The following is a 24,008-nucleotide window of genomic DNA, read 5'->3' on the forward strand; positions in this document are numbered from 1 at the left end:
TTTACTTATTTAAGGACCCCTCCAAAGCACGAACGTGTATTACCTAGCCCCTGTTTGGCCCCCATTTGCTGAAAATGAAAATAGGTAGAATGGTATTTTTTTGAAAAATGAATGGTTAAAAAAGAAAGAACAATTTTCGATTTACATGTAATATTATTTTATATAAAATTGTGTGGTTGAAAATAGGAGAAAGAAAAATTGAATGTAATGAAATGGAATTTAATGGGGGCCAAACGAGGGCCTAAAATATAAAAGTTTTGCATGTTAAGAATAATACAAAATATGTTTGATATGGTCAATAATTAAAATAAGGAAAGTTTTAATTTGTTAAAACAATCTTTTCCTTCTTTTAATTATTTGACCAATCAAACAAGTCCAATAAGGTAATTATATATTTCTGTATATGAATAAAATATATTTGATATGGTCAATAATTTAAATTAAGGAAAGTTTTGTTTTGTTAAAATGATCTTTTCTTCTTTTAATTATTTGACCAATCAAAGCTATCCCAATCAACCCTGATTGACTGGCTTACCTTGTTTGGACTACATTAGTTGAATACATTTTTTTGGCATATTTTTCGACATTTAAAATCATTCAAATTTAAGTAAGCCAGTAAATAAGAAATAAGTAAAAATATAAAATATATTTACTTACAGTAACATTCGTGGGACTGGTTTAAGGACAAAGCAGAACGGACAAAAGAGGATAACTCACTCTGATTTTCAACTTCGATTTCCACATTCGTCGAGAAAAGAGTGAAAGCGACAGCAGAAAAAGGAGCAGAAGTTGCTAGTGAAGTAGAGGGGATGGAAACTAGAGTTCGGTGAGTTGTAAGTGACAGCCATGGTGGTTGAGAGCAAACAAGTTACAAGTAGTGTTTTATGACGATAGGGGCGACAATTGTGAATGTTTTTATCGACGATGATGATGGTTGATAGAAAGTGGTGGAGGATGAAGTGGTGGAATTTGGGTTAGTTTTAGGTTTTCTATATTAAGTGGGTGCGTGTGGCATAGGATGGCGGTGGGGAGTACACCTAGTTTTTGAAAAAGAATTCTTCATGCTTGATTATTGAAATAGAAAGTTAAAAAGTAGAGTTGAGTAAGTTTAATTACACACACATATAATCTCCTAAGTACCAGTACTTAACTTATGTACCGAGTGACGTGACATAATACAATAGGTGGTGAAAGATAATGGTTAATTTTAAAACCAATCACACAACCTATTGTAGTGTGCCACATAAACACGATGCTTAGTATAAAGTAGGCACTTATGCTTAGTAGATCAAAGCCAGATATGTGTGTGTGTGTGTGTGTGTGAGAGAGAGGCATTCAAATTATTTTTCGTTGATGTGTAATTTTTTGTTATAAACTAAAAGGAAAAGAGAAAGTCAATAGATTAATTTGTATTTTACGGAGAATCAATATACTATATTTATAAGTTGTAATTAGGGTCTTAGGGATACAATGGCCATTCACAAATAATAGTTAATTTACAACATTCTCTATTTATATAATTATTTACTCATTAATTATCTCATTAAAACCTTGTTTGACAAATTTCGGTGAAAAATAATACTACTTTTCCTTGATTTTAATTAATGAAAAGTATTATATCGAATCATCTATATTTTATACGACAATATCTTCAATATCACAAGTTTGGTGAAATATGTTCCATGTTATATTGTTATAACCCCAAGACATGTCATTCTCATGCAATATATTTATTAATCTTTGTTGGACTCGAGTCAGCATGTTGGACTGTTTAAAGATAGATTTTATTATTGCTCTCTTTGAGAGTTTCTTATACAATTTGTAACATACGAGAGTAAAAAGATAAAGTTATACTAAGATTATATGTCGTGCACAAATAATGTCTCATCATAATCTTACTAGGAAAATTTTGTGGGAGAAGTTATGATGAAGAAACAAAAAATATATATTATTCCTTAGGTACGCTACAAAAATTTGCATAATTAAAAATATTGCCAAGAAAATTCATTGGAACAAAATTTTGATTAAGAAAAAAAAGTACAACGAATATTATATTCTTCAGGTATATTCTTAATAGATATGTGAGATGAGTTTATTATAACCACATTTATCATAAACGCATCGAATTTTATTTATTATATAATATATATATATCAAATTTTATTTATTATATAATTTATCATATATATAATTCTTTGCCAAATGCATTGTGTTAAAATTCATGCATTACATGTAATGGATTTTTTTTTTCCCATTTCCTTTTCACATAAAGTATACACCTTTATGTGTTAGGATTACAAGTTTAGAAACTATATATTTCTCTAATAAGTTCAATTTTGACTGGATTGCGCCTTTTTATTTGATCAATTTTTTTGTTGGTACTCTTCGAATGAATTTCCTCTAATACCCTCAATATAATTTTTAATATGAAGGCATTGCATTTTATTTATAGAAGTGTTGTCAACAATTTCTCTTTTCAATTCCATTTCTTTCCTCATGACATTATTTATTGAGACATCTCAAATTTCGATATTTAGTGCCTAAACGTCTTCTGGGGATTTATGGTTTATTATGCCTATATACTTATTAAGAGTATATACCTTCTCAAAGGGTCCATTTTTATTATTTGCTCCATTTTCTTTTGGAGATTTTTATCTTAGAATTGAAAGCCAACAAGCTTTAGGCATACCATGAATTTATCAAATAACATTAATAAATTGTCCTCTTATGATGTCAATTTGAGTTAGAAAATTTAAAGTTGATGGTTAACATACTCATTAGTAAATATATTTAAATAAATTATCTTTCGAACTTCTTGTTCGAATTATCATGTGCGATGATCTAAATTATAAAATGATGCATTATATTTTTTACTCTCAACTTCTTGAATCTCCCTAATGCTAAGAAAGTTTTTCAATCAAAATGATAGTCAACAAATCGTTTTATAAGGTATCACATCTTAAGGTCTAAGATGTTTTATAAGAGTTCAAATAAATCATTTGTTCTCGGCATAATTCAATGTTCATCTCAGTGCACTGTAGTTGTGCAACTTTCCATACATTGCAGTATAAAAAATAGTATAGAAAACATTAGGCTTCGATCACAAGCAAACTATAGAGGGAAAAACTTTGATATCAGCAAGATCTGTATAAGAGTTGCTGCATATAAAATAACATTTTCATGCATAGAAATGGAAAGTGTTTTGTTCTTAATAGTAATGATTTTGAAATTAATTGAATGCACTTAGCAATCAATTATTTCAAACCAATTACATCATCCTAACTAACATTTACTAAAAGTTTGGAATCTAGATTCATTAGCATTGACAAGACATACTATCTTGACGGTAGATTTGAAAATTATGCTTATACATTAAAATTTGAATAAGTAATCTTCTAAACTTCAAACTTGTGAATATATAATAATACCATGCAATCATCTAGTAGATATTTTTATCAGATAAAAATAATATGTAGATTGTCATATGGAGGGTAATGGGAGCCATATATCATGCTGTTTAATTTTAAAAAATATAGAGTACTGAATCCCAATTTTAACTAGTCAATGTCTACTAACCTATATATTTTAAGAATAAGTAATACATGAAGATTCATTATATTCAAAACTCTTATAGTCTTTCAATAGATATTCTCAATAATTTTTCGTTTCATTATTGACTGGAGATGATATAATCGATCATGTCAATAATAAAATCTTTAGGACGGTGAACTCCTAATTCAATAATGCAGTTGGTTCAAACTGAGTAGTACTTATTTTGAGAGTTTGTTTGAGCTACATTTTTATTGAGAACAGATTATGTAATAATAATTTTTTGAAAAATGTATGGTTAAAAAATAGAGAAAATTTTATGTATAAAATTATTTTATTTGAAAAATGTGTGATTGAAAATGAGTTTGTGAAAAAATGAATATTTAAAGAATGATAATCAAACAAGGACTCGATAGAAGAGAACCAAACATTATACTAATAAACTTTTTTCCTCCACTTTGCACAATACTTGTTTTTTTTCAGACCTTCAATATTAATTTTGCAAATCAATTTGATCTCAAAGTGATTATCTAACAAGTAACATTATTATATTGCCCCTCATGGGTGGTCGAGTTGGTGGAGTTGGTAAGTGTGGAGGTTTTTGGTCACGAGTTCGATTCCCCCTACCAACACTTTCTCGATTGAGTCTGTCGCACTGGGCTTGCCTAGTGCAGTTTATCTGGTTGGCATGGTTTGCAGGTTATTGTGTCAGCTCGAGGGTTTATCTAGTGCGCACCCCAAGGATAGCGGCTGCGGGTTCCCCTGTCATAAAAAAAATAAAAAGTAACATATTATATTGTGACAATTAAAAAAAAAAAACTTTGGGAAATGATTCCGTTCAAATTCATAATTAAACGACCACAAATGAGTATTTTCATATATTTATTAAGAAGCATTTGCAAGAAAATCTCAAATATCACCCTCATATTCAAATCAATGTAACAAAGTATTAGATCAATGGTTAGAGAGTCAAAGCAAATGAAGCTAAAATAGTTCAGTATTTTCTTCCAAGCCATTACAAGTAATCGAGCCCAAAAATATAATACTTTCTTTGGCTACCTATTAGGTTCATTATAAAGAAATTTCCTGTCAAATATTAAACGAATTTGGAACAAATAACCTTCTAAAACTCAAAAAATTATTCTTCACTCTATGTTAATTGTAGAGCTTTCAAGAATAAGAACCTTAAGATACTAGTAAAGAGATCATTGATACAAGAATCCAATTCAACTATGCACAAAATATTCAATGATCTTATAATATGGATTTAAAATATGCCATTGGACGGAATAAAATAATGTCCCAAGATGAAATTAAAATTGTGAGTCATGACTCAGAAATATCCTTTGTTTTTCTTCTTCTTTTTTTTTTTTTTTTTTTTTAACTATTCATTAGTCTTTGTTTGAGCCCTATTTTTGTAGAAAATGAGTTTTATAGTAGTGATTTGTTTTTTAAAAAATGTGTGGTTAAAAGTTGGAAAAAGCTTTGAATTTACGTGTAAAATTATTTTATTGAGAGAATGTGTGGTTAAAAATAAGTTTGAAAAAAAATGAATTTTTGGATAATGAAGCTTTAATAGGGCTAAGAGTAAACACTGTTATTAGGTGCTCAATTATAATAAAACCGAACAATAGAAAACTTGACTTGTAAAACTTTGAACATCAAACACATTTTTAATATTCATCAAATATAAAGAATGGAGAGATGATATATACTATGAGAGAGAACTTTACTAATCTGATATCAGTTCTTAATATGGAAATTAATTATTAATTGCATAAGGAACAATTAGTGCTAATATATAAAAATTAGCCCTGAAGAATCAGTCACAGCCCAATGCTATAGGGTAGGAACACTTTTCATTATGATGAGCCTTGATTGATTGAATATAGGGATGTAAATTTTCCTCGTCAGTTTGGACGGTCCACGACTTGACCCAAAAAAAGTTCGAGTCAAGATTTGGCTCACAACTCGTTTTCACCAAGCCAAAGCCACCGTTGTGACTTGACGAAATGACACGGGCCATTTTGCCCTGTGATGGAGGCCCGTGTTAATGGCCCATGTGATGTCCCGTGTGGCTAGCTGCTTTTAGCAGGCAGCTACGGTTGCTTTTGCAACTACAACTGCAAAAGCAGTTGAAGAATTCCATCACATTCAAATTCAAATTTTGAATTTGAATTTCAAAATTTGTTGAACGGGTCAATTTTTTAGCTATAACTATGAAGGTAAAATTTTAAATTTAATATCAATTTACTTCAACAATATTCAACTTTAGAGTATTCTATTTTCAACTCTCCTGTTCAAGTTCTTTGCTCCAATATTAAGTTTCTTCTGCTATAATTTTTCAATTTTAAATGGTCCAAATTTAATAGCAAAAATAGATTTTACTAGTGATGAGGTTAGCTAATTTAAAGATAGTTCAAGTATTCCATCCGGCTACGATGTATCTAAAAATATTCCAATTGACTTCAAAGATATTTAAGAGGAAGATGTATTCAAAACTAAAAGGTCAAAGAAAGAATAATCGAATTATTGGCAACATATAACACGAAAAAATGTTGGTATTCAAAATGGAGTAGATAGTTGGAAAGCATAATGCAAATACTATGGTAAGGAACTTAGTTGGAAGCCCAGTTCAAGCACATGCACTTGAATATGCACGTAGCAAGGACTTGCATAGTGAGACCAGTCGATCTCAACCTAAAACAGATCGAACTTGTGTTTGACGATTCTGGTTCTACACTTTTCACTTATGTATATTCATAGGAAAGATTTCATGAATGAGTGGCTAAATACATGGTTGCAACTAAGATGCCGTTTACGGTGAGAGACCTCATTCATTTTACCCGATCAGTGCAAAACTATCTCTAAACCAAGTATACTCTATTTTTCGTGCAAACACTATAAAATTATATAACAAAAGAAAACAACTTATTATTGAAGATCAAAAAATTCTGATAGTATTATATCATTTACCTCTGATTTACGAACTGGTGGTAACAAAAAAAATGTTAAATTGAAGCTACAGCTCATTACATTGATTACCTTTGGATTCTGCATAAAATGATTATAGCATTTAGATTAGTAGAATATCTTTATGATGCCAGTAACATATTTATGGTTTCAAAAGAGATTGTACAAGAATTTGATATACAAGAACTGATTTGAAGTTTTACTTTTAAAAATGCTAATGTGAACGAAGTTGTTATTGAAAAATTTATTAATGATCTTAACCCTTCATTTGGAAATTTATATTTTCATCAGAGCTAAGTACTTCACATTATCAATTTAATTGTAAAAGATGTATTAGAGCATATAAGTGAAAAATTAGACAAAAATACACAAGCAATAAATTTTATTACTGTGTCACCATCTAGAAAACAAGCATTTAACAGTTCGTGTGTCGAGCATGGTTTAGAAGAGAGATCATTTGTAATTGATGTAACTCACAGATTAAACTGTACGTATCTTATGTTATGGTTGTGTGAAAAACAAGATAAGATTATTTTACTATATTATAATGGTAGGCATACTTATGGACCCCGAACATAATTTGAAAAATTAGGAATGGTCTATTGCATTTTATATGAAGAGATTCTTACCTTTTTTAAATACCATAAATGCCTGTAGCAATGTTTATTATCCAACATCTTCACTTATTTTACAACAAATATTTCATAAACATAGGAATTTGCCAATATTTTGTTGATGTAGTTGATAAGTGTAAATCACTCATCGACCTAATACCTTTGAAATCATGATGTTTGGTTTGTTTTTGAGAACTTTTGAATGTTTTGATGTGAGAGTTCGTGTTGGTTAAACAAATTTGGTGAAAAACGGCGTTATTTGGTTCTTAGAGTGAAGCCAAAGAGATGACCATGGAAGTGAGCATGAAGTGGAAGCGAAACGAGAGAAGAACAAGATGGAAAAAAAGCTAGGAAATAGACAATAAAAGAGAAAGCAGGCAGAATAGTTGGTGCTGCAGAGCCAGCCTTGGGCACTGCGGCGCCAGCATCCACTTCATCGTGATGCTGCGGCACCGTGATTGGGCATCGCAGCGCTGCCCACGAAGAGGAGAAAATCGATTTTTTTATTTTGTCTCAACTCGGCCCAACTCCAATTCGTCTTAGCACATTAGGGGGCTATAAACACATACTAAAATCACCTAATTAAGAGGGAGATGACACAAGGAGGCAAACAAGAACACCAATTGATTGAGAGAGAATCGACGACCTTCGAGAGGAAAAATCAAGCGGCAAAATGAGTTTTTTTTTCTTCTCCATGTTCTTTTTCTTTTTCCAATTTTATCGTGTCACTCATCTCAATTATGTACTAAAACTTTAAATCTAGGGTTTGATGTAACCTACTTGAGACATGTTTTGATGCGAATATAATATTTCTTTGATTTTTTTTCCCGTCAATTTATTTATGATGCTTCTCACGTAATGCTTTCAATTACCCGATCAATAATTGAATGATTTAATGCTTTAAATTTTGGTACTCGAGAGAGGAAAATTTGGATGTGTTCTAAGAACAACATAACCTAGATTTTATAAGCTTAGAGAGAATGTACGAAATCTTTGAGGCTTTTTTCACTTAAGAACCATGTGCAGATGATTTTTATATTTTCAATTTGGAATAGAGATATTGAAATTGAATTATAGAAATAGGTTTTATTCGGCACTTGAGAGAGGGAATATGATTAATTTAGGATTCTTGCCTATAAATTTTGGAAAAATTCATAGAAATAATGATAGAGGTTTATAAGCATTGTTGAGAGTATGGTGAAATCATTTCCTAGGCTTTCATAATTTGATAAAAAAAAAAAATAATGATGATAATACCTTCACAGTTTGCCTCAGTCATTTGCATTCTTCATCTTAATTGCGTTAGTTTAGTATAAAGATATTGTTTCAAAAAAAATTGATTTTCTTAATAAAGAGAAATATAAAATAATTATAGTACTTAATGGGATTCGAATGTCAATTCCTATGGGTTCAACACTTTTACTTCATTGCTATATCACAAAACTTGACACCGTACATTTGCGGGTACAAATCACATTATATAAAATGTGTGGCAAGTTTTTGGTACAGTTGTCGCGAATTGATTTATCTGAATTCAATTGATATTATTACCATTTAACTTTTACTTTAATCTAGATTTTTTGGATTTTTATTTTATTTTATTAATGTCTTTAATAGTTCCCTTGTTTTTTATTTTCAACTGTTTATGCAAAGAGTGAGAAATCTCGAACTATTACCTGTTGATCCTAAACCAGAGCGCACATTTCACCTTCTAAGATGTATACAAAGAGAAGAACGTGAGGCAATGGCAGAATAGGATGCTACAATAGCTAACCAAAATAATCAGCAACGGGCTATTCGGGACTATGTCAGACCCATAGTCAATGACAACTATTCTGCATCACACGCCCAACTATTGCTGCCAACAACTTTAAACTAAACTACTAATACATATGGTACAGTAAAATCAGTTTGAGGGAGCTCCACTAGAAGACCAAATGCTTATTTGGGTTCTTTTCTGGAAATTTGCGACACAGTAAAAATGAATGGAGTCACTGATGTGACAATTAGACTTTGCCTTTTCTCTTTCTCCTTGAGCGACAAGGCCGAGGCTTGGTTTCAATCGCTACCCTATGGTACAATTATAACTTAGGATGACTTAGCTCAGAAATTCCTCACCAAGTATTTTTCGCCTTCCAAATCAACTCAACTTTAAAGTGAGATTTGTCAGTTCAAACAATTTGACTTCGAACCATTTTATGAAGCTTGTGAAAGATTTAAAGACATGCTTAGAAGATGTCCTCAACATGGGTTGCAAAGTTGGATGTAGATTGAGATCTTCTACAACGGGCTAAATGGGCAGACAAGAACGATAGTAGATGCAGTTGCAGGAGGCACTTTAATGGCTAAAACAGCAGAGGCTGCATATTCCTTGTTGGATGACATAGATACAAACAGTTATCAATAGCCAAACGAGAATCAAGTGTAAAGAGAGTAGCGAAATTACTTGAAGTGGATCCTATCACAGCACTAGCAGCTCAGGTTTCATCACTCACCCATCAGATAGCCACGCTTACCAGTCAAGGAAATTAGCAGTAGGCAGAATCAGTTTTGGCTTCTTCTTCATCACACCAAGAGACAGAGTTAGCAAATGAACAAGCTCAGTATGTCAACAATAGGAACTAAAATCAGAGGGGAAATTACTCTTCTAATCATTATCATTCTGGGCTGAGAAATCATGAGAATCTTTCATGTGGCAATAACAAAAACATACTTCAACCTCTGCCGGGGTTCAGCACACAAAATTTTGAATAGAAACCATCCTTAGGACCTTTATAACTGAGATAAGATCGCGATTCAACAATGATGAGTCACATTTGGACAACATTGAAACACATGTAACCAACATGGGGACGACAATGAAGAATCTTGATGTTTAGATTGGTCAGTTGGCTACATCAATAAAGTCTCAACAGCAAGGAAAGTTTCCAAGTTATATAGATTAAGGAAGAGCAAGCAAATCGAAAAGAGCATGCCCATAGAAGAATCTATTCATTCTCCCGAAAATGAAGAAGACCAGATAGTAGCAGAGCAAGAAAATCAAGCCGAAGAGACACCAAAAGCTTACAAACATCATTCTTTATCATTCCCTGATAACCCACCAGTTCTCAAACCAGCATTTCCTTTTCCCAACGTTTTCAAAAGAAGAAATTTGATGCACAATTTGCTAAATTTTTGAAAATTTTCAAGAAAATTCACATTAATATTCCTTTTGCAGATGTCGAATTACGCTAAATTCATGAAGGAGGTAATGTCAAGGAAGAGGAAATTGGAAGAGTATGAAACAATGGAGTTGACAGAGAAATGTAGCACTATTCTCCGGAAGAAACTTTCCCAGAAAAGAAAAGATCTCGGCAGCTTCACTATTCTCTACACTATTAGAAGCTCCTCTTTTGATAAAGCCCTGTGTGATTTTGGAGTGAGCATCAATTTGATGCCTTTGTCAGTATTCAAAAAGCTGGGTCTCAGAGAAGTCAAGCCAACAACAGTAACCTTGCAGTTAGGTGATCAATTCCTCACATATCCATGAGGGATTATTGAAGATGTGTTGGTGAAAGTTGATGAGTTTATCTTCTCAGCCGACTTCATGGTTTTGGATATGGAAGAAGATCAGAAGATTCCATTGATTTTTGGTAGGTCATTTTTAGCAATAGGAAGAGCTTTAATTGATTACAAGGAAGACAGCTGACATTGAAGATGAATGAAGAATAAGTAAGGTTCAACATCTACCATAAAGTACCTAAATGATACCAATACTTGCCATAGAATAGACTTCATCGATTCTGCTGTTAAGGAAGAAAAAGTGTTCGTTGAAGATCCTCTAGAGCATTGTATGATGTTTAGTGCAACCAAGGAAGACATTAACACTTCTGGAAGGTACATGGAAAGCAAGGACTTAGTTGATCGCATACTAGCCCTTGAATTATCGCCAATTGAAGATAGCCCAACACAAAGTGAAAAAATTTAGCAATCAGTGGAATCAGATGACAGTAAGGGTAATGAGAGCAGTAAATTCGAACTAAAGCAACTTCCATATCACCTTTGTTATGCATTCTTAAAGGAAAATTTTACATTGTCAATGATTGTTTCTTCCTCACTCACCAAGGATGAAAAGGACCGATTGTTGAAGGTGTTGAAAGAACATAAGGCTGCGTTGGGTTGGTCCATAGCCGATATCTAGGAGACAAGTTCGATAGTGTGCATGCATAAAATCCTTATGGAAGACTCCTACAAACCGTCCATTAAGCATCAAAGGAGATTGAACCCAACTATGAAAAAAGTGGTGAAAGTAGAAATATTGAAGTTATTAAAGGCAGGATCATCTTTGCTATCTCAGACGATAAATGGGATAGTCCAGTATAGGTAGTTCTAAAGAAAGGTGGGATGACAATGGTCAAAAATGACAATGGGCTAATCCCAACAAGAACAGTGACTGGTTGGAGGATTTGCATTGGCTACAGAAAGTTGAACAAGGCAACTAGAAAAAATCACTTCCCATTTCCGTTCATCGATCAAATGTTAGACAGATTGGCCGGCGATTCCCACTACTGTTCTCTTGATGGGTACTCTAGCTACAATCAAATTACAATAGCACCAGAGGATTAATAGAAGACGACATTCACTTGTTATGGAACTTTTGCCTACAAACATATGCCATTTGGGTTATGTAATGCACCGACCATTTTTAGAAATGCATGATGGCAATCTTTGTGGACATGGTAGAGGACATCATGGAGGTATTTATGGATGATTTTTCTGTGTTCAGCATTTCTTTTGATAACTGCCTTTACAATCTCTCCTTAGTCTTGAAACGCTGTAAAGAGAAAAACTTAGTCCTTAATTGGGAGAAATGTCATTTCATTGTACAAGAAGGAATTGTGCTAGGTCATCACGTCTCAGTGAGAGGATTTGAAGTGGATAAGGCAAAAATTGATACAGTAGCAAAGCTACCACCATCCACCAATGTCAAGGGCATTGGGAGATTCTTGGGACACGCTAGCTTTTACAGGAGATTTATCAAAGACTTCTCAAAGATTGCTAAACCTCTATGCAATCTTTTGGAGAAGGATACCACATTTGTGTTTGATGATGACTGTCTATGGGCTTTTGAAGTGATAAAAGAGAAGTTGGTTACAGCTCTAGTGATGGTAGCACCGGATTGGGGTCAGCCATTTGAAGTCATTTGTGATACCAATGATTACGCGGTTGGGGGGACAAAGGCGTGAAAAGATATTCCGGGTAATTCATTATGCCAGCAAAACCCTGAATGGGGCTCAATTAAATTATACCAAAACAAAAAATGAGATGTTGGCAGTAGTCTTTGCATGTGACAAATTCAGATCCTATCTCATTGGCACCAAAGTAGTCATTTACATAGATCATGCGGCATTCAGATACTATTCGAAAAGAAAGATACCAAGCTGTGCTTAATTTGATAGATATTGTTGTTACAGAAATTTGATGTGGAAATTCGAGATAAAAATGGCAGTGAGAATGTTGTGGCTGATCATCTTTCGTGTTTAGAGAATGGGGGAGCGATTGATGATAGTCATATTCAAGAAATTTTTTCGGACGAGCTTTTCTTAGCAGTTTCATCTAGAATTCCTTGGTATGCTGATTTTGTCATCTTTTTGGCTTGTGGAAAAATGCCACCTGAGTTAACATCTCAACAGAAGAAAAAATTCCTATACAATGTCAAATCATATTTGTGGGATGATCCTCTACTCTTCAAGAGATGCGCTGACGTGATAGTAAGGAGGTGTGTGCCTCTGGAGGAAACACGATCAATAATGGAGCATTGTCATTCATCACCTTATGAAGGTCATTTTGGTCCTACACGTATAGCTGCTAAGGTACTACAATGTTGATTTTATTGGCCAACGCTTTTCAAGGATTGCTATGCTTTTGTGAAGACATGTGACCGTTGTCAATACATCGAAATACTTCAAAGCTTCATGAGCTACGATTAATTAACGTGCTTGAAGTGGAGTTGTTTGACTTCATGGGACCCTTCCCACCATCTTATGGTCACTTGTATATTCACCTTGCGGTGGATTATGTCTCAAAGTGGGTTGAAGCCATTGCCACGCCAACAAACAATGCAAAGGTAGTGTTGAAATTTTTACAGAAGAATATCCTCACTAGATTTGGCATACCTAGAGCAATTGTAAGTGATAAAGGTACACACTTCTGCAACAAACTTTCCAATTCCCTCTTGGCTAAATATGGTATCAGGCATAAATTGGCACTTGGCTACCATCCCCAATCCAATGGGCAAGCAGAGGTCTCCAATAGAAAAATAAAGCAAATATTGGAAAAGACAGTAAACACAAACCACAAAGATTGGACTCATAAACTAGATGATGCTTTATGGGCATACCGAACGGCATTCAAAACACCAATTGGGATGTCACCTTATCGATTGGTATTAGGAAAAGCATGTCACCTACCAGTTGAATTGGAGCATCAAGCCTATTGGGTTGTGAAAAAGCTGAACTGGACATGAAATTAGCAAGGCCACAACGCTTATTGCAACTCAACGAACTTGATGAATTTCAAAACAATGCATATGAGAATGCTAGAATATATAAGGAGCGCACAAAGTTATGGCATGATAAGAGGATCCTCACAAGGGAATTCTAGCCAAAAGAACGAGTTCTTCTGTTGAATTCTCGTTTAAAGCTTTTTCTAAGTAAGTTTAAATCATGGCGGTTAGGATCTTGTGTGGTTCGTAGAGTAGTTCCCTATGGTTCAATGAAGCTTGTAAGTAAAGATAGATCACTCTTTCAAACAAATGGACACTACCTTAAGCATTATTATGGAGAGGAAGATCGAGATGTAGAAGAGATTGCCCTTACAAAATCAACATAAGCCCACATCTATGTCCAGCTAAAGATGTTAAAGAAGCGCTTCTTGGGAGGCAACCCTAGTTCGATCCCTTAATTCATTTTTTCTCGAGGTTTTTCATATTTTACATGCATTTATTAACATTGTGTATATTTTGTTTTGTAGGTACATTTTCAAGTATAGGCGCATCGAACTTAGAGTGTTCATGGGAAAGGACCACAGTGGGGATTGCAGGTAATTAATTAAAAAACTCATTTTTTATAGTAACCTGGGCGCTGTGGCGCCCGTATCTTTTTCAAAAAAAAAAATACTTCTTTTTTTCTTATTCTCAGCCCTGCACCCATTACACTTCTCCCTATGCCTCTCCCTCCCCAATTTTTCCCTCTTCTTCTTTCTCCCCAGCACAACAATTTACCCTTATCCATTAACACCCAAGCCCCATTTTCACATGTTCCCAATTATTTGCTTGTATGTTGGAGAATCCCATTACCTAAGGTAAGCACTTTATGCTTAGCATGTACTCATCTACTATAGAAGCCTTTTGAATTGGTGGTGATTTTTGGTACATGGGATGGTGTTTGGTTTGTGCAAATCTTTCATGATTGGGTGTGAATTGGGGTTTAGAAACTTGCTTGTTGTGCAATTGGGATTATTGTCTACAAGGTGTTTAACATATTGCCTAGGTGAGTTTTTGGGCACTATTTTGTAGGTTTGGTTTTGGTTTGGGTGTTGATTGTTAATGCCACTTGCCATAGTGCATATTTTCTGTTGAATTTGGTAGTTGGATTTTGGGAATCCTTGATATTATCGTGAGCTTGAATTGGGTTAAGTAAACATCCGCCTAAGAAGAAATCTAAAGTCATAGAATCTTCAACTTCCAATGCATTTGATCAGAGGCGGTTTGTTAGTTCCGCCATGGAGCAGCGCTATAGACATATGGCCATATACCGGAACTGCATTTCGGAGAGGGAATTTAACAAATTATTGCCCAAGAAAATTCAAAGTTTAGAGTGGGAACAATTTGGTTTGCAACTAGGCGCTGCCTCAATTTTTTTAGTAAAAGAATTTTATGCCAATGCTAAGGAACATGTAAGTTTCAAAGTTTTTGTACGGCGTTTCTGGATCAAGTTTGACAGTGTATCCATCAACAGATTCTATAGTACGCAAGATATTCCTAATGATGACTACTCTAGACTCCGTGAAGAGCGAATTAACCTCGATATTTTTTTCGCACACTCATTCACTAAGGCACCGAATAGAAACAATCCACTAATGGTGTGACAAACTTTTCCGCTTCTCATTTGACAATCAATTGCAAGGTTTGGTATCACTTTATATCTACCAAACTAGTTCCTAGTAGCAACATTAGCGAGGTAACGAAGGAAGGAGCTTTTTTAAACTATGCCATTCAGCGGGGCCTATCTATTGATGTTGGGAAAGTCATCTAGAATAGCATTTTACGCATCCTTGCAGGGTCAGCCACAGGCAATTTGGGACATCCATCCTTAATTCATGATCTTTGTATACAGGGACGTTTCCACACACGAATCTGATGAAGTGTTGTGTCCAAGGCGCCTCTCACACAGGACCTTCGAGATAAGCTTTCAATGCCTCACAATAGGTTAAGTTCATCTCACTCCTCTCACCCAGAACCACCTCCTCTACCACCTACTCACCCAGGTAACATTACAGGGGACATACTTCAGCGTTTAGAGACAATGGACTTGCACATGACCCGCGAGCAAGACGAGATGCATGCACGACTGGAGCAATTACATACATCCATCTATGATTAGTTTTAGTGCTTGCATGGCAGTGATGGCCTCCGTCCATCCAAAACTCACATTTTCTCTGCCACCAAGACTACCATCCTCTAGCTCCATCGAACGGCGATGAGGACAGCTACTGTCCTCATTGAGGTAATCCTCTCCCTTCTTTCCTTTCACATTGAGGACAATGTGTTATTTAAGTTTGGGGGCGTTACTTTAACATTGTTGTTATCTAATAATTTACATGTTCTTGTGTATTTTATATTGGCTTTGTGTTATTTTCATAATTTGCATGTTTGTGTGGGTTGGATAATATTGCTAGTAATGATGCATATATTTGGATAAACGAATCAGTTGTGAATTATGAATGAGTTATGTGTTTGAGTGAAGTCTTACCTATCCTTGCAAAGCATGATGACCTAACTGCACGTGAATTAAGTACAACGTTGGACTAGATAGGTTGATTCATAAATGAATAAGTTGAATTAGTGACCCCAAAAGTTGAACCCATACAACCACTGAACTTGTTATATTCTTAAACCAAATTTAGGATATTTGGGTGGTTGAACTGTTGTAAGGAGACATAGACATAGATGTGGATTCTGTGTGTGCTGAATTTTGCGTGGATTGTCTGAAACAAATAAGATGAGAATTGGGTGAAAACCTTAAGTTAAGGTCGATTTTCAAGAATGAGTGTTTAATGAGAGGCATTGCACCAATCATTGCAAAGATCCCAATAAGGACAGTAATAATAATCTCATTATATAAAGTCTCTCCGTAGCCTTTATGACTTGAGTGAATAAGCCTGCAAGAGTTTAAAACTTGGTGCCCTAAAGTCATCTGATTTGAGATCCATTGGCCTATACGTCGCTATCGGCGTCATTTAGAAAGTTTAAGGGAGATAAGTCTACTCATAAGATTTATAAAAAGATATACGTATTTGAAAGAATAGATGCTAAAAAACGCCCCGCATCTCTTGATTAAGCCCCAAACACTTGTTTTAGAAGATTAAGCTTTTGACAAGGGGTTAGCAACTTGGTTGATTTTTGGAGGTTGAAGTAGTTAAAAATAAGGAGACTCTTTATCTATTGATTTGTTGACCAGCAAGTAGTAAAATCCAACCAAACTTGAGTGGTGTAAGAACTTAGTATTGAAAATCAACTTTGGAATACACCTTGGGAAGTGAAAAGAAAACATGCTCGGGGGCAGTGGTGAATCCAGCATCAACGTTCAGCAAGGGCGGAGGTTGACTTTGACCATTGACCATCGACGATCAACGATTGTAAAAGCCCGATCAGGTCGGCAGCCGATCGTTTATTAAAATTAGATTAAATAATATTAAAAATTATTCAATATATATGTAAATGTACTAAAATCTAGAAATTATATACATATGAAAATATAGTTCAATACAACCCAAAATGCTTAAAAAAATATACAATACAACCTTACTCTGTAATTGTAAGCTTAGATAATTGAATTCTACGAGGTCGCATATTTTGAAAATGTTGCAATATTATCTCATTCTCAAGTTTCATAAAAAGATATTTCTCCATGTAAACTACCAAATTGTCATTCAACAATTCATCTCCCATTTTGTTGCGCAGATCATTCTTGATTAGATTAATAGCAGAGAATATCCTTTCAACACTTGCAATTGCCACAGGTAATATCAAAATCAATGTGATCAGCCTATAAACCAATAGAAAACAACAAGAACCTCCAGTTTCAACCAACTTCTAAATTACACAAGATATGCTTTTGAGATTGAAGAAAGCTTCATCCATTCTCAAGAGCATAAGAAACGTGTTAAGTTGAGGTCTAAGCAATAAAAACTATTCACTATTGAAATCCATAGGATATAACTGAGCAAGTCTTACCAATTTACATACATCGAAAGCTGCAAATGAATCTCTTGGACTTAAACACGAAATGCAAGTAAAAAGCTCAGTAGTTGGTTGTTTCTGAAAAACGATCATTCAACTCTTGCAAGATTCAATCTATCACATAACAATACAAATCAACATAAAAGCGATGATAATAAGTCACCTACTGACTTGCACGCCTAGGTCGACCTTGCAATACTACAATATCATCCATATTTGGCACTGAAATATGTTTATCAACACAAAACTCAATTTCCTTACTCAACAAAGTATCCCAACCATTATCTCTCATGTTCTGCAATGCGTACTTACACAACTTCAATAATCTCATAGCATTCTGAATATCCTGATCCTTTTTCTGTAAGGCTTGTGAAAGGTCGTCTGTAATTGTAAGAATTTCAAACATAAAATGGAGACTGAACACAAATTGAAAATCTTGCATAGTGTCCATCTATCTTAAGGCCATTGATTTTTGCTCGAAACTTATGCCGTCTTATGATATATTCTCAAGAACATCTATGATTGCATTAAACATACTAATAAAGTGAGTAACTGTCTTTAGATGTGAGCCCCTTCTAGTATCACCTAGGCGTGCCATACTCATTTCTTGAAACTGACCAGTTCCACCAGAAAGTTCCTCAATATTAAGCCTCTCCAAAATTTCAGAATGATAACTTGTTCGAAGAGCATCTACACGTTTACATGATGCGCCAACCAAATTCACAATAATAGCAAGCATTTTAAATAAATCACTAAGCATAACATTCCTATGTGCCACAGAAACAACTGCCAACTGAAGCTGGTGAGCAAAGCAATGAACATGCATAGCACATGGGTTCTCTCTTAAAATTAAAGATTTTAAGCCATTGAACTCACTTGACATATTGCTTGCTCCATCATAACTTTGACCTCTCAGACTAGATATGCTCAACCCATGTGTAAAAAACATTGCATCAATGACATCCTTGAGTGATTAGGCACAAGTATCAGCGATGTGGCAATTGCCCAACAAACGCTCCTTCACTTGCCCACTTTTGTCAACAAACCTCAAAACAACTGCCATTTGTTCTTTTATAGAATTATCACGAGACTCGTCAATCAAAATTGAAAACAAAGAATCACCCATCTCATTGATCATAGACCTTGTCATCTCTACAGCACAACAATTAACCAAATCCTTATGGATGCTTGGTAAAGTCATTTGGTCATTTCCAGGAGCATTACTAAATAGTACTTCATTAATTTTCTTACGATGAGTTGCATACCAATTTAGTAGCTCAATTAGATTTTCTTTATTAAGAGACTCTTTCGATTCATCATGACCACGAGATGGCAATCCTTGCATCAAGAGGAATCTAGTACAGTCTAGCACCGCAGTCAACCTTGTCCTATAATTTTTTTGTTGACTACTACTTTGGCTAGAAATAACATGGGAGATACTTTGCTTTTGATTCATCAAATTGGTACACTTTGCAAAAGCTTGATTATGAGCACTATCAACGAGCCCGACATGATCTTTCAATGTACTTTTGTGCTTCCAATCCCTAAAGCCGGTATTAGTGAATATATGTCCACCCCCTTGACCCCCTCTATCAGGTTTGAACAAGTAGCAATGCAAACAATAAGCCGCATCATTTTCTATACTGTACTCCAACTAATAAAATTCAGAAAACTATTCTTTACGAAAACACCTATTAGCATTTCCTATCCGTCTTCTTGGAAAGTCATGTCCATGTGATTGACAAGAACCTTTTTGCAAATACGCCATCTTAACATCATCTCTGATATTAGGATCATATGACTCAATAGGAGTGCATTTTCCTGGATCAGATACAAGATCATCCACGTCGAATTGATCCTAAGACTTCTTTGTGTTGTTTAACAACTCGAGTGCTCGGCTAGAAGCAGTGACGGGACTAGAAGCACAACTAGAACTAGGTATAGAGTTTCGTTTCGATTGAAAAAATTGTTCCATAATCTGCAAAATGCCCCAATTTAATTTTCAATTACAATTGATTAAAAAATCAACAATTCAACAAAAAAATCCCCAAGAGTTAGATAACAATGTATTAGAAGAATCAAACACTAAAAAATTAGTCAAAGCAACAAAGTTGCTACATTGTAGTTGGTACTTGGTAGGTTGGCTATTTATGTCAATTTGAATACTCAAACAAGTCAAAAACAAATAAATGCTTAAGTATTAGAAGCAACAAAATTATTATTTATTAGATACGACACAAATGAAAGACTACCAATTTTTCGCCGATCTTAATACCATATACTAAAATTCAGTGAAATAGTCCAAATTCGATTTCAGAAATTAGGCTGATTGTCCTTTTTGTCAATGTTGGAAATACACTCAGTTTTGATGCCTTCTTAAATGAATTTTAACACTTGAAAGTGATCAAAATGCCCTTAACATGATAGGACTACGATGGGCAACAGCAGCAGTGGCGAATCCAATAACATTCTAAACTAAATGCCTAAATCACATATATGTAATTTGAAATAAAGCCCCATAATTTTAGGAGTTGTTATTTAAATGGAAATTAATTAATCCCCACATGAAAGTAGGAATCCTTTCGAAATAAAGCACAGAAATCACCAGCGAATTATCCTAAATTACAACTTATTTGCAGATCCCTCCAGCCTCCAGGCTCCATCAGTCCATCCCGTAAATGTAATAGCCTCTAACAAATGGTGTTTATGCTCTAATAGTCTAATTCCTGATTTTTGAAGTAATGACTAATGAATCGGTGATTCAACTTTAAGATGAGAAATTGAGAATTGTTCTCCGATCCAGACATCCGATTCAAAACCCATATCCTCAAATTTACAAATTAATATCAAGTTAGACATTAAATTCAGGACCAAATACTGTGCCGAGAAGGAATTGGGGAAGAATAGGAACTCACAATTCACAAAGGGTTTGCTAATTGCTTAACCTCAAAATCGATAGTTTGACACGAGACAAAAATGAAAGGTTGTTGCGGAGTGCGGGCTGCCTGCTGGACTGGAGTGTTGCTCGCCTGCTCCTCTCGACTCTCCGGTGGGGGACCTGGCGATGCCGTCTGCAGCGTCTGCTTGCTGCTGCGGTAATGGCGGTAGACAGGTAGAGGTATATTATTGGGTGGTGGCGTTTTGGGGAATAATCTAGGACTCTGTTTTCGGGTTGCTAGGTATATGGTATGGAGAAGCTCATTTGGGCTTCTTTAATTGGGCCTGATTTAAAAAAAAATTAGAGGCCCAACACCCAAGCTAATAGGACTGAACGACAGACCAATCTAAAAAAAAAAACTGACTCCCGACGGTGGCGGTTCCGGTGAAGCCAGCTAGGGCGGCCGCCCTAGCTGGCCAATGGCTACATCCACCACTGCTTTGGGGTGTGTGAATCCGACAAGCTGAGTAAGTAAATAATTGACTTTTAAGGTCGAAAATTGAACCAACTTATGCTAGTACAATGTTGTATTTGATTCCTCACAGACACACACATTTATTTTGCATTGGAAGGGTATTTGACTTTTGTGTTATAATTTTGAAATAATTCTTGAACTTGATATCATGTATTCAATACTGACCCGTAAAAACAGGTTATCCAGCTAAATTGTCACTTTAGTTCCTATTTTTTGGGTATAGATTAACTATATCTATAGGTGTTATTTTATATTTGTTCGAGGACAAGCAAAGTATTAAGTTTGGGGGGTGTTTGATAAGTGTAAATCACTCATCGATCTAATACCTCTAAATCATGATGTTCGGTTTGTTTTTGAGCACTTTTGAACTTTTTGATGTGCACGTTATTCGGTTCTTGAAGTGAAGCCAAAGAGATGACCATGGAATTGGTTATGAAGTGGAAGCGAAACGAGAGAATAATGCGGTGGAAAAGAGGCTAGGAAATGGACAACAAAAGATAAGGCAGTAAGATGGGCGCCACGATGCCACGTTGGGCACCTAGGCACCCAAGAAAAATAAAAAGAATAGCAAAGAGCTAGGTGGCGCTAGTAACATCAAAGGAAATAGAATGGTTGATGCTGCAGCGCTAGCATCTACTTCATTGCGCGCGCTGTGGCGCTATGATTGGGCACCGCAACGCTATCCATGCAGAGGAGAAAAAATTGATTTTTTTTATTTTGTTTCGACCCAGCTTCACTCCAATTCGTCTTGGCACATTAGGGGACTATAAATACAAACTAAAAAGACCTAAATGAGGGGGAGACGGCACAAGGAGGCAAAGAAGAACACCAATTGATTGAGAGAGAATCGACAACCTTTGGGAGGAGAAATCAAGCGGCAAAACGAGTTTTTCTTATTCTTTTTCTTCTCCATGTTCTTTGTTTTCAATTTATCATGTCACTAATCTCAATTATGTACTAAAACTTTAAATCTAGGGTTTGATGTAACATATTTAAGACATGTTTTGATGTGAATATAATATTTCTTTAATTTTTCTGTCAATTTATTTATGTTGCTTCTCGCATAATGCTTTCAATTACCTGATCAATAATGGAATGATTTGATACTTTAAATTTTAGCACTCGAGAAAGGAAAATTTTGGTGTAATCTAAGAACAACATAATCTAGACTTTGTAGGCTTCGAAAGAAGGTACAAAATCTTTGAAGTTTATTTCACTTGAGAACCATGTGCGGATGACTTTTATATTTTCAATATGGAATAGAGATATTGAAATTAAATTATAGAAATAGGTTTTATTCGGCACTCGAAAGAGAATATGATTAATTTAGGTTTCTTGCTTATCAATTTTGGAAAAATTCATAGAAATAATGATAGAGGTTTAAAAGCATTGTTGAGAGTATGGTGAAATCTTTCCCTAGACTTTCATAATTTGATTTAAAAAATAAAATAAAATAAAACTCTTCACAATTTGCTTCCATCATTTGCATTCTTCATCTTAATTCCGTTAGTTTAATATAAAGATATTGTTTAAAAAATTTTGATTTTCTAAATAAAGAGAAAGTTAAAATAATTATAGTATTCAATAGGATTCGAATATCAATTACTGTGTGCGCGACACTTTTACTTCGTTACTATATTATTAGATTTGATACAGTACACTTGCGGGTACAAATCACATTATATAAAACGCGTGGCAGTAGTCTTGTCTATGTAATTTAAATTTGGGAAAATTGCATCAACGGTCCATAACTTTCACTTTTTTGCAAACTTTATCTTAACCTTCAATTTGTGGCAAAGGTGGTCAAAACCTTTAAAAAAATTAGCAACTAGGACCAAGTGGATGGAAACCATCCATTTGACCGTTAATGACCAAGAAAAATAAACTTTGAGCAATTTTGATCAAATAAAAAGGAGTAAAATGATAATTTTAGAATTAACACATTAAATAAATATATAAACCAAAAAATAAGAAAAATAAATAAATAAAACCAAAACTTCTAAACAATCATAGTCTTCTCCAACCAACCACACCTCGAATCAAATCAAAATAAAAAATCATCGCCAATCTTCTCCTCCAATACATACATAGGCACTAATCAGATTTCCCATCCTAGCTCTAAGAAATTAGGTAACCAAACTCAAAATTTTGATTAAAATTCAAGAATATTATGAGGCAGGTATAGGGCGAAGATGATGTGCACTGGTGATCGTCGGAGTCGGAAGTATCAACTGGGGGGCAACGGTTGGCTCCACACGGCTCAATGTAGGACAAAGCTTTGCAAAGATAGTACAGCTTTCTATAAAAGAATCTGCTTCTTCGCCCACATTCAAGAGTAACTCCGACTATTGTACATCTCAATCGGTTCTACCGTCAAGTCTCCTCGCTCAACTGAGACTACTGCCAGTGCTGTGGATTTTGTTGCCATTTTACCATTTTTAATTTGGCCAAAGTTTACTTTTCTTGGTCTACTTGACCTCATTTGCTATTTTTTCAAAGGTTTGGGATCTTCATTTGCACAAATTGAAGGTTAGGATAAGATCTGTAGAAAAATGAAATATTAGAGATCGTTAGAATTTTTCCTTTAAATTTTGCAAATATTAAGAAGAGATGCCTTCTTTATTTCTTTTAACTTCAGTTATAGATTGTTGACTTAATTTAATTGGCACAAAAGCTATTATAAAGGGAATTTCAAATTACATAAATGTGGAATTCTCACATGTATATATAAAATCTCCATTATGTGAAATGAACAGCTATAATGCTGAAAAAGAAGATCAAAGCAGTTCTAGTTCCCGAGTACATCTTTAAGAAAGATTACAAGCAATTCAAATGATATATGGAATTTTTTGAATATCAATACAAGTGCTCCCTCATTTAGTTCTAGTCCATCCATATCTAGAACGACAGATGTCAGTTGTACAAATATTGAAATTCCTTCAAAGTTATCTATATGTG

General features: G+C 34.5%; 2 protein-coding genes and 1 long non-coding RNA gene across 3 annotated transcripts; 1 reads left to right on the forward strand and 2 right to left on the reverse strand.

The window, feature by feature from the left end:
• Positions 1-8,781: 8,781 nt before the first annotated feature.
• LOC111366699 lies at positions 8,782-11,741 on the forward strand. The gene is made up of 7 exons (XM_022987403.1): positions 8,782-8,877; positions 9,406-9,532; positions 10,016-10,269; positions 10,354-10,639; positions 10,715-10,768; positions 10,907-11,012; positions 11,597-11,741. Exons 1-7 carry the CDS (start codon positions 8,782-8,784, stop codon positions 11,739-11,741), a joined length of 1,068 nt encoding a protein of 355 aa, XP_022843171.1.
• Positions 11,742-17,199: 5,458 nt separating this feature from the next.
• Positions 17,200-18,586, reverse strand: LOC111366700. Its single transcript, XM_022987405.1, has 4 exons — positions 18,175-18,586; positions 17,840-18,018; positions 17,644-17,715; positions 17,200-17,490 (listed from the first exon to the last, which is right to left on the reverse strand). The coding sequence occupies exons 1-4, from the start codon at positions 18,584-18,586 to the stop codon at positions 17,200-17,202; spliced, it is 954 nt and encodes a 317-aa protein (XP_022843173.1).
• A 1,550-nt stretch (positions 18,587-20,136) lies between these two features.
• On the reverse strand, positions 20,137-20,839 carry LOC111367391. The gene is made up of 2 exons (XR_002697805.1): positions 20,553-20,839; positions 20,137-20,463 (listed from the first exon to the last, which is right to left on the reverse strand). It is a non-coding gene; the product is annotated as an uncharacterized LOC111367391 (long non-coding RNA).
• Between the last annotated feature and the right edge of the window lie 3,169 nt (positions 20,840-24,008).

Source organism: Olea europaea, chromosome 18 (assembly GCF_002742605.1).
Source record: "Olea europaea var. sylvestris chromosome 18, O_europaea_v1, whole genome shotgun sequence".
NCBI classification, from domain to species: Eukaryota; Viridiplantae; Streptophyta; class Magnoliopsida; order Lamiales; family Oleaceae; genus Olea; species Olea europaea.

Bases quoted from the DNA above. Each gene is read 5' to 3' on its own strand.
- LOC111366700 (XM_022987405.1), bottom strand. From the start codon at position 18,586: ATGTTTTTTACACATGGGTTGAGCATATCTAGTCTGAGAGGTCAAAGT. The intron at 18,019-18,174 runs GTATGTTTAATG...TTACAATTACAG, and splicing joins GACAGTTACTCACTTTATTA to ACGACCTTTCACAAGCCTTA. The intron at 17,491-17,643 runs GTATGTAAATTG...TGTGTAATTTAG, and splicing joins ATTCATTTGCAGCTTTCGAT to AAGTTGGTTGAAACTGGAGG.
- LOC111366699 (XM_022987403.1), top strand. From the start codon at position 8,782: ATGCAAAGAGTGAGAAATCTCGAACTATTACCTGTTGATCCTAAACCA. The intron at 8,878-9,405 runs GCAATGGCAGAA...AGTTGGATGTAG, and splicing joins TACAAAGAGAAGAACGTGAG to ATTGAGATCTTCTACAACGG. The intron at 11,013-11,596 runs GTACATGGAAAG...CATTGGCTACAG, and splicing joins GACATTAACACTTCTGGAAG to AAAGTTGAACAAGGCAACTA.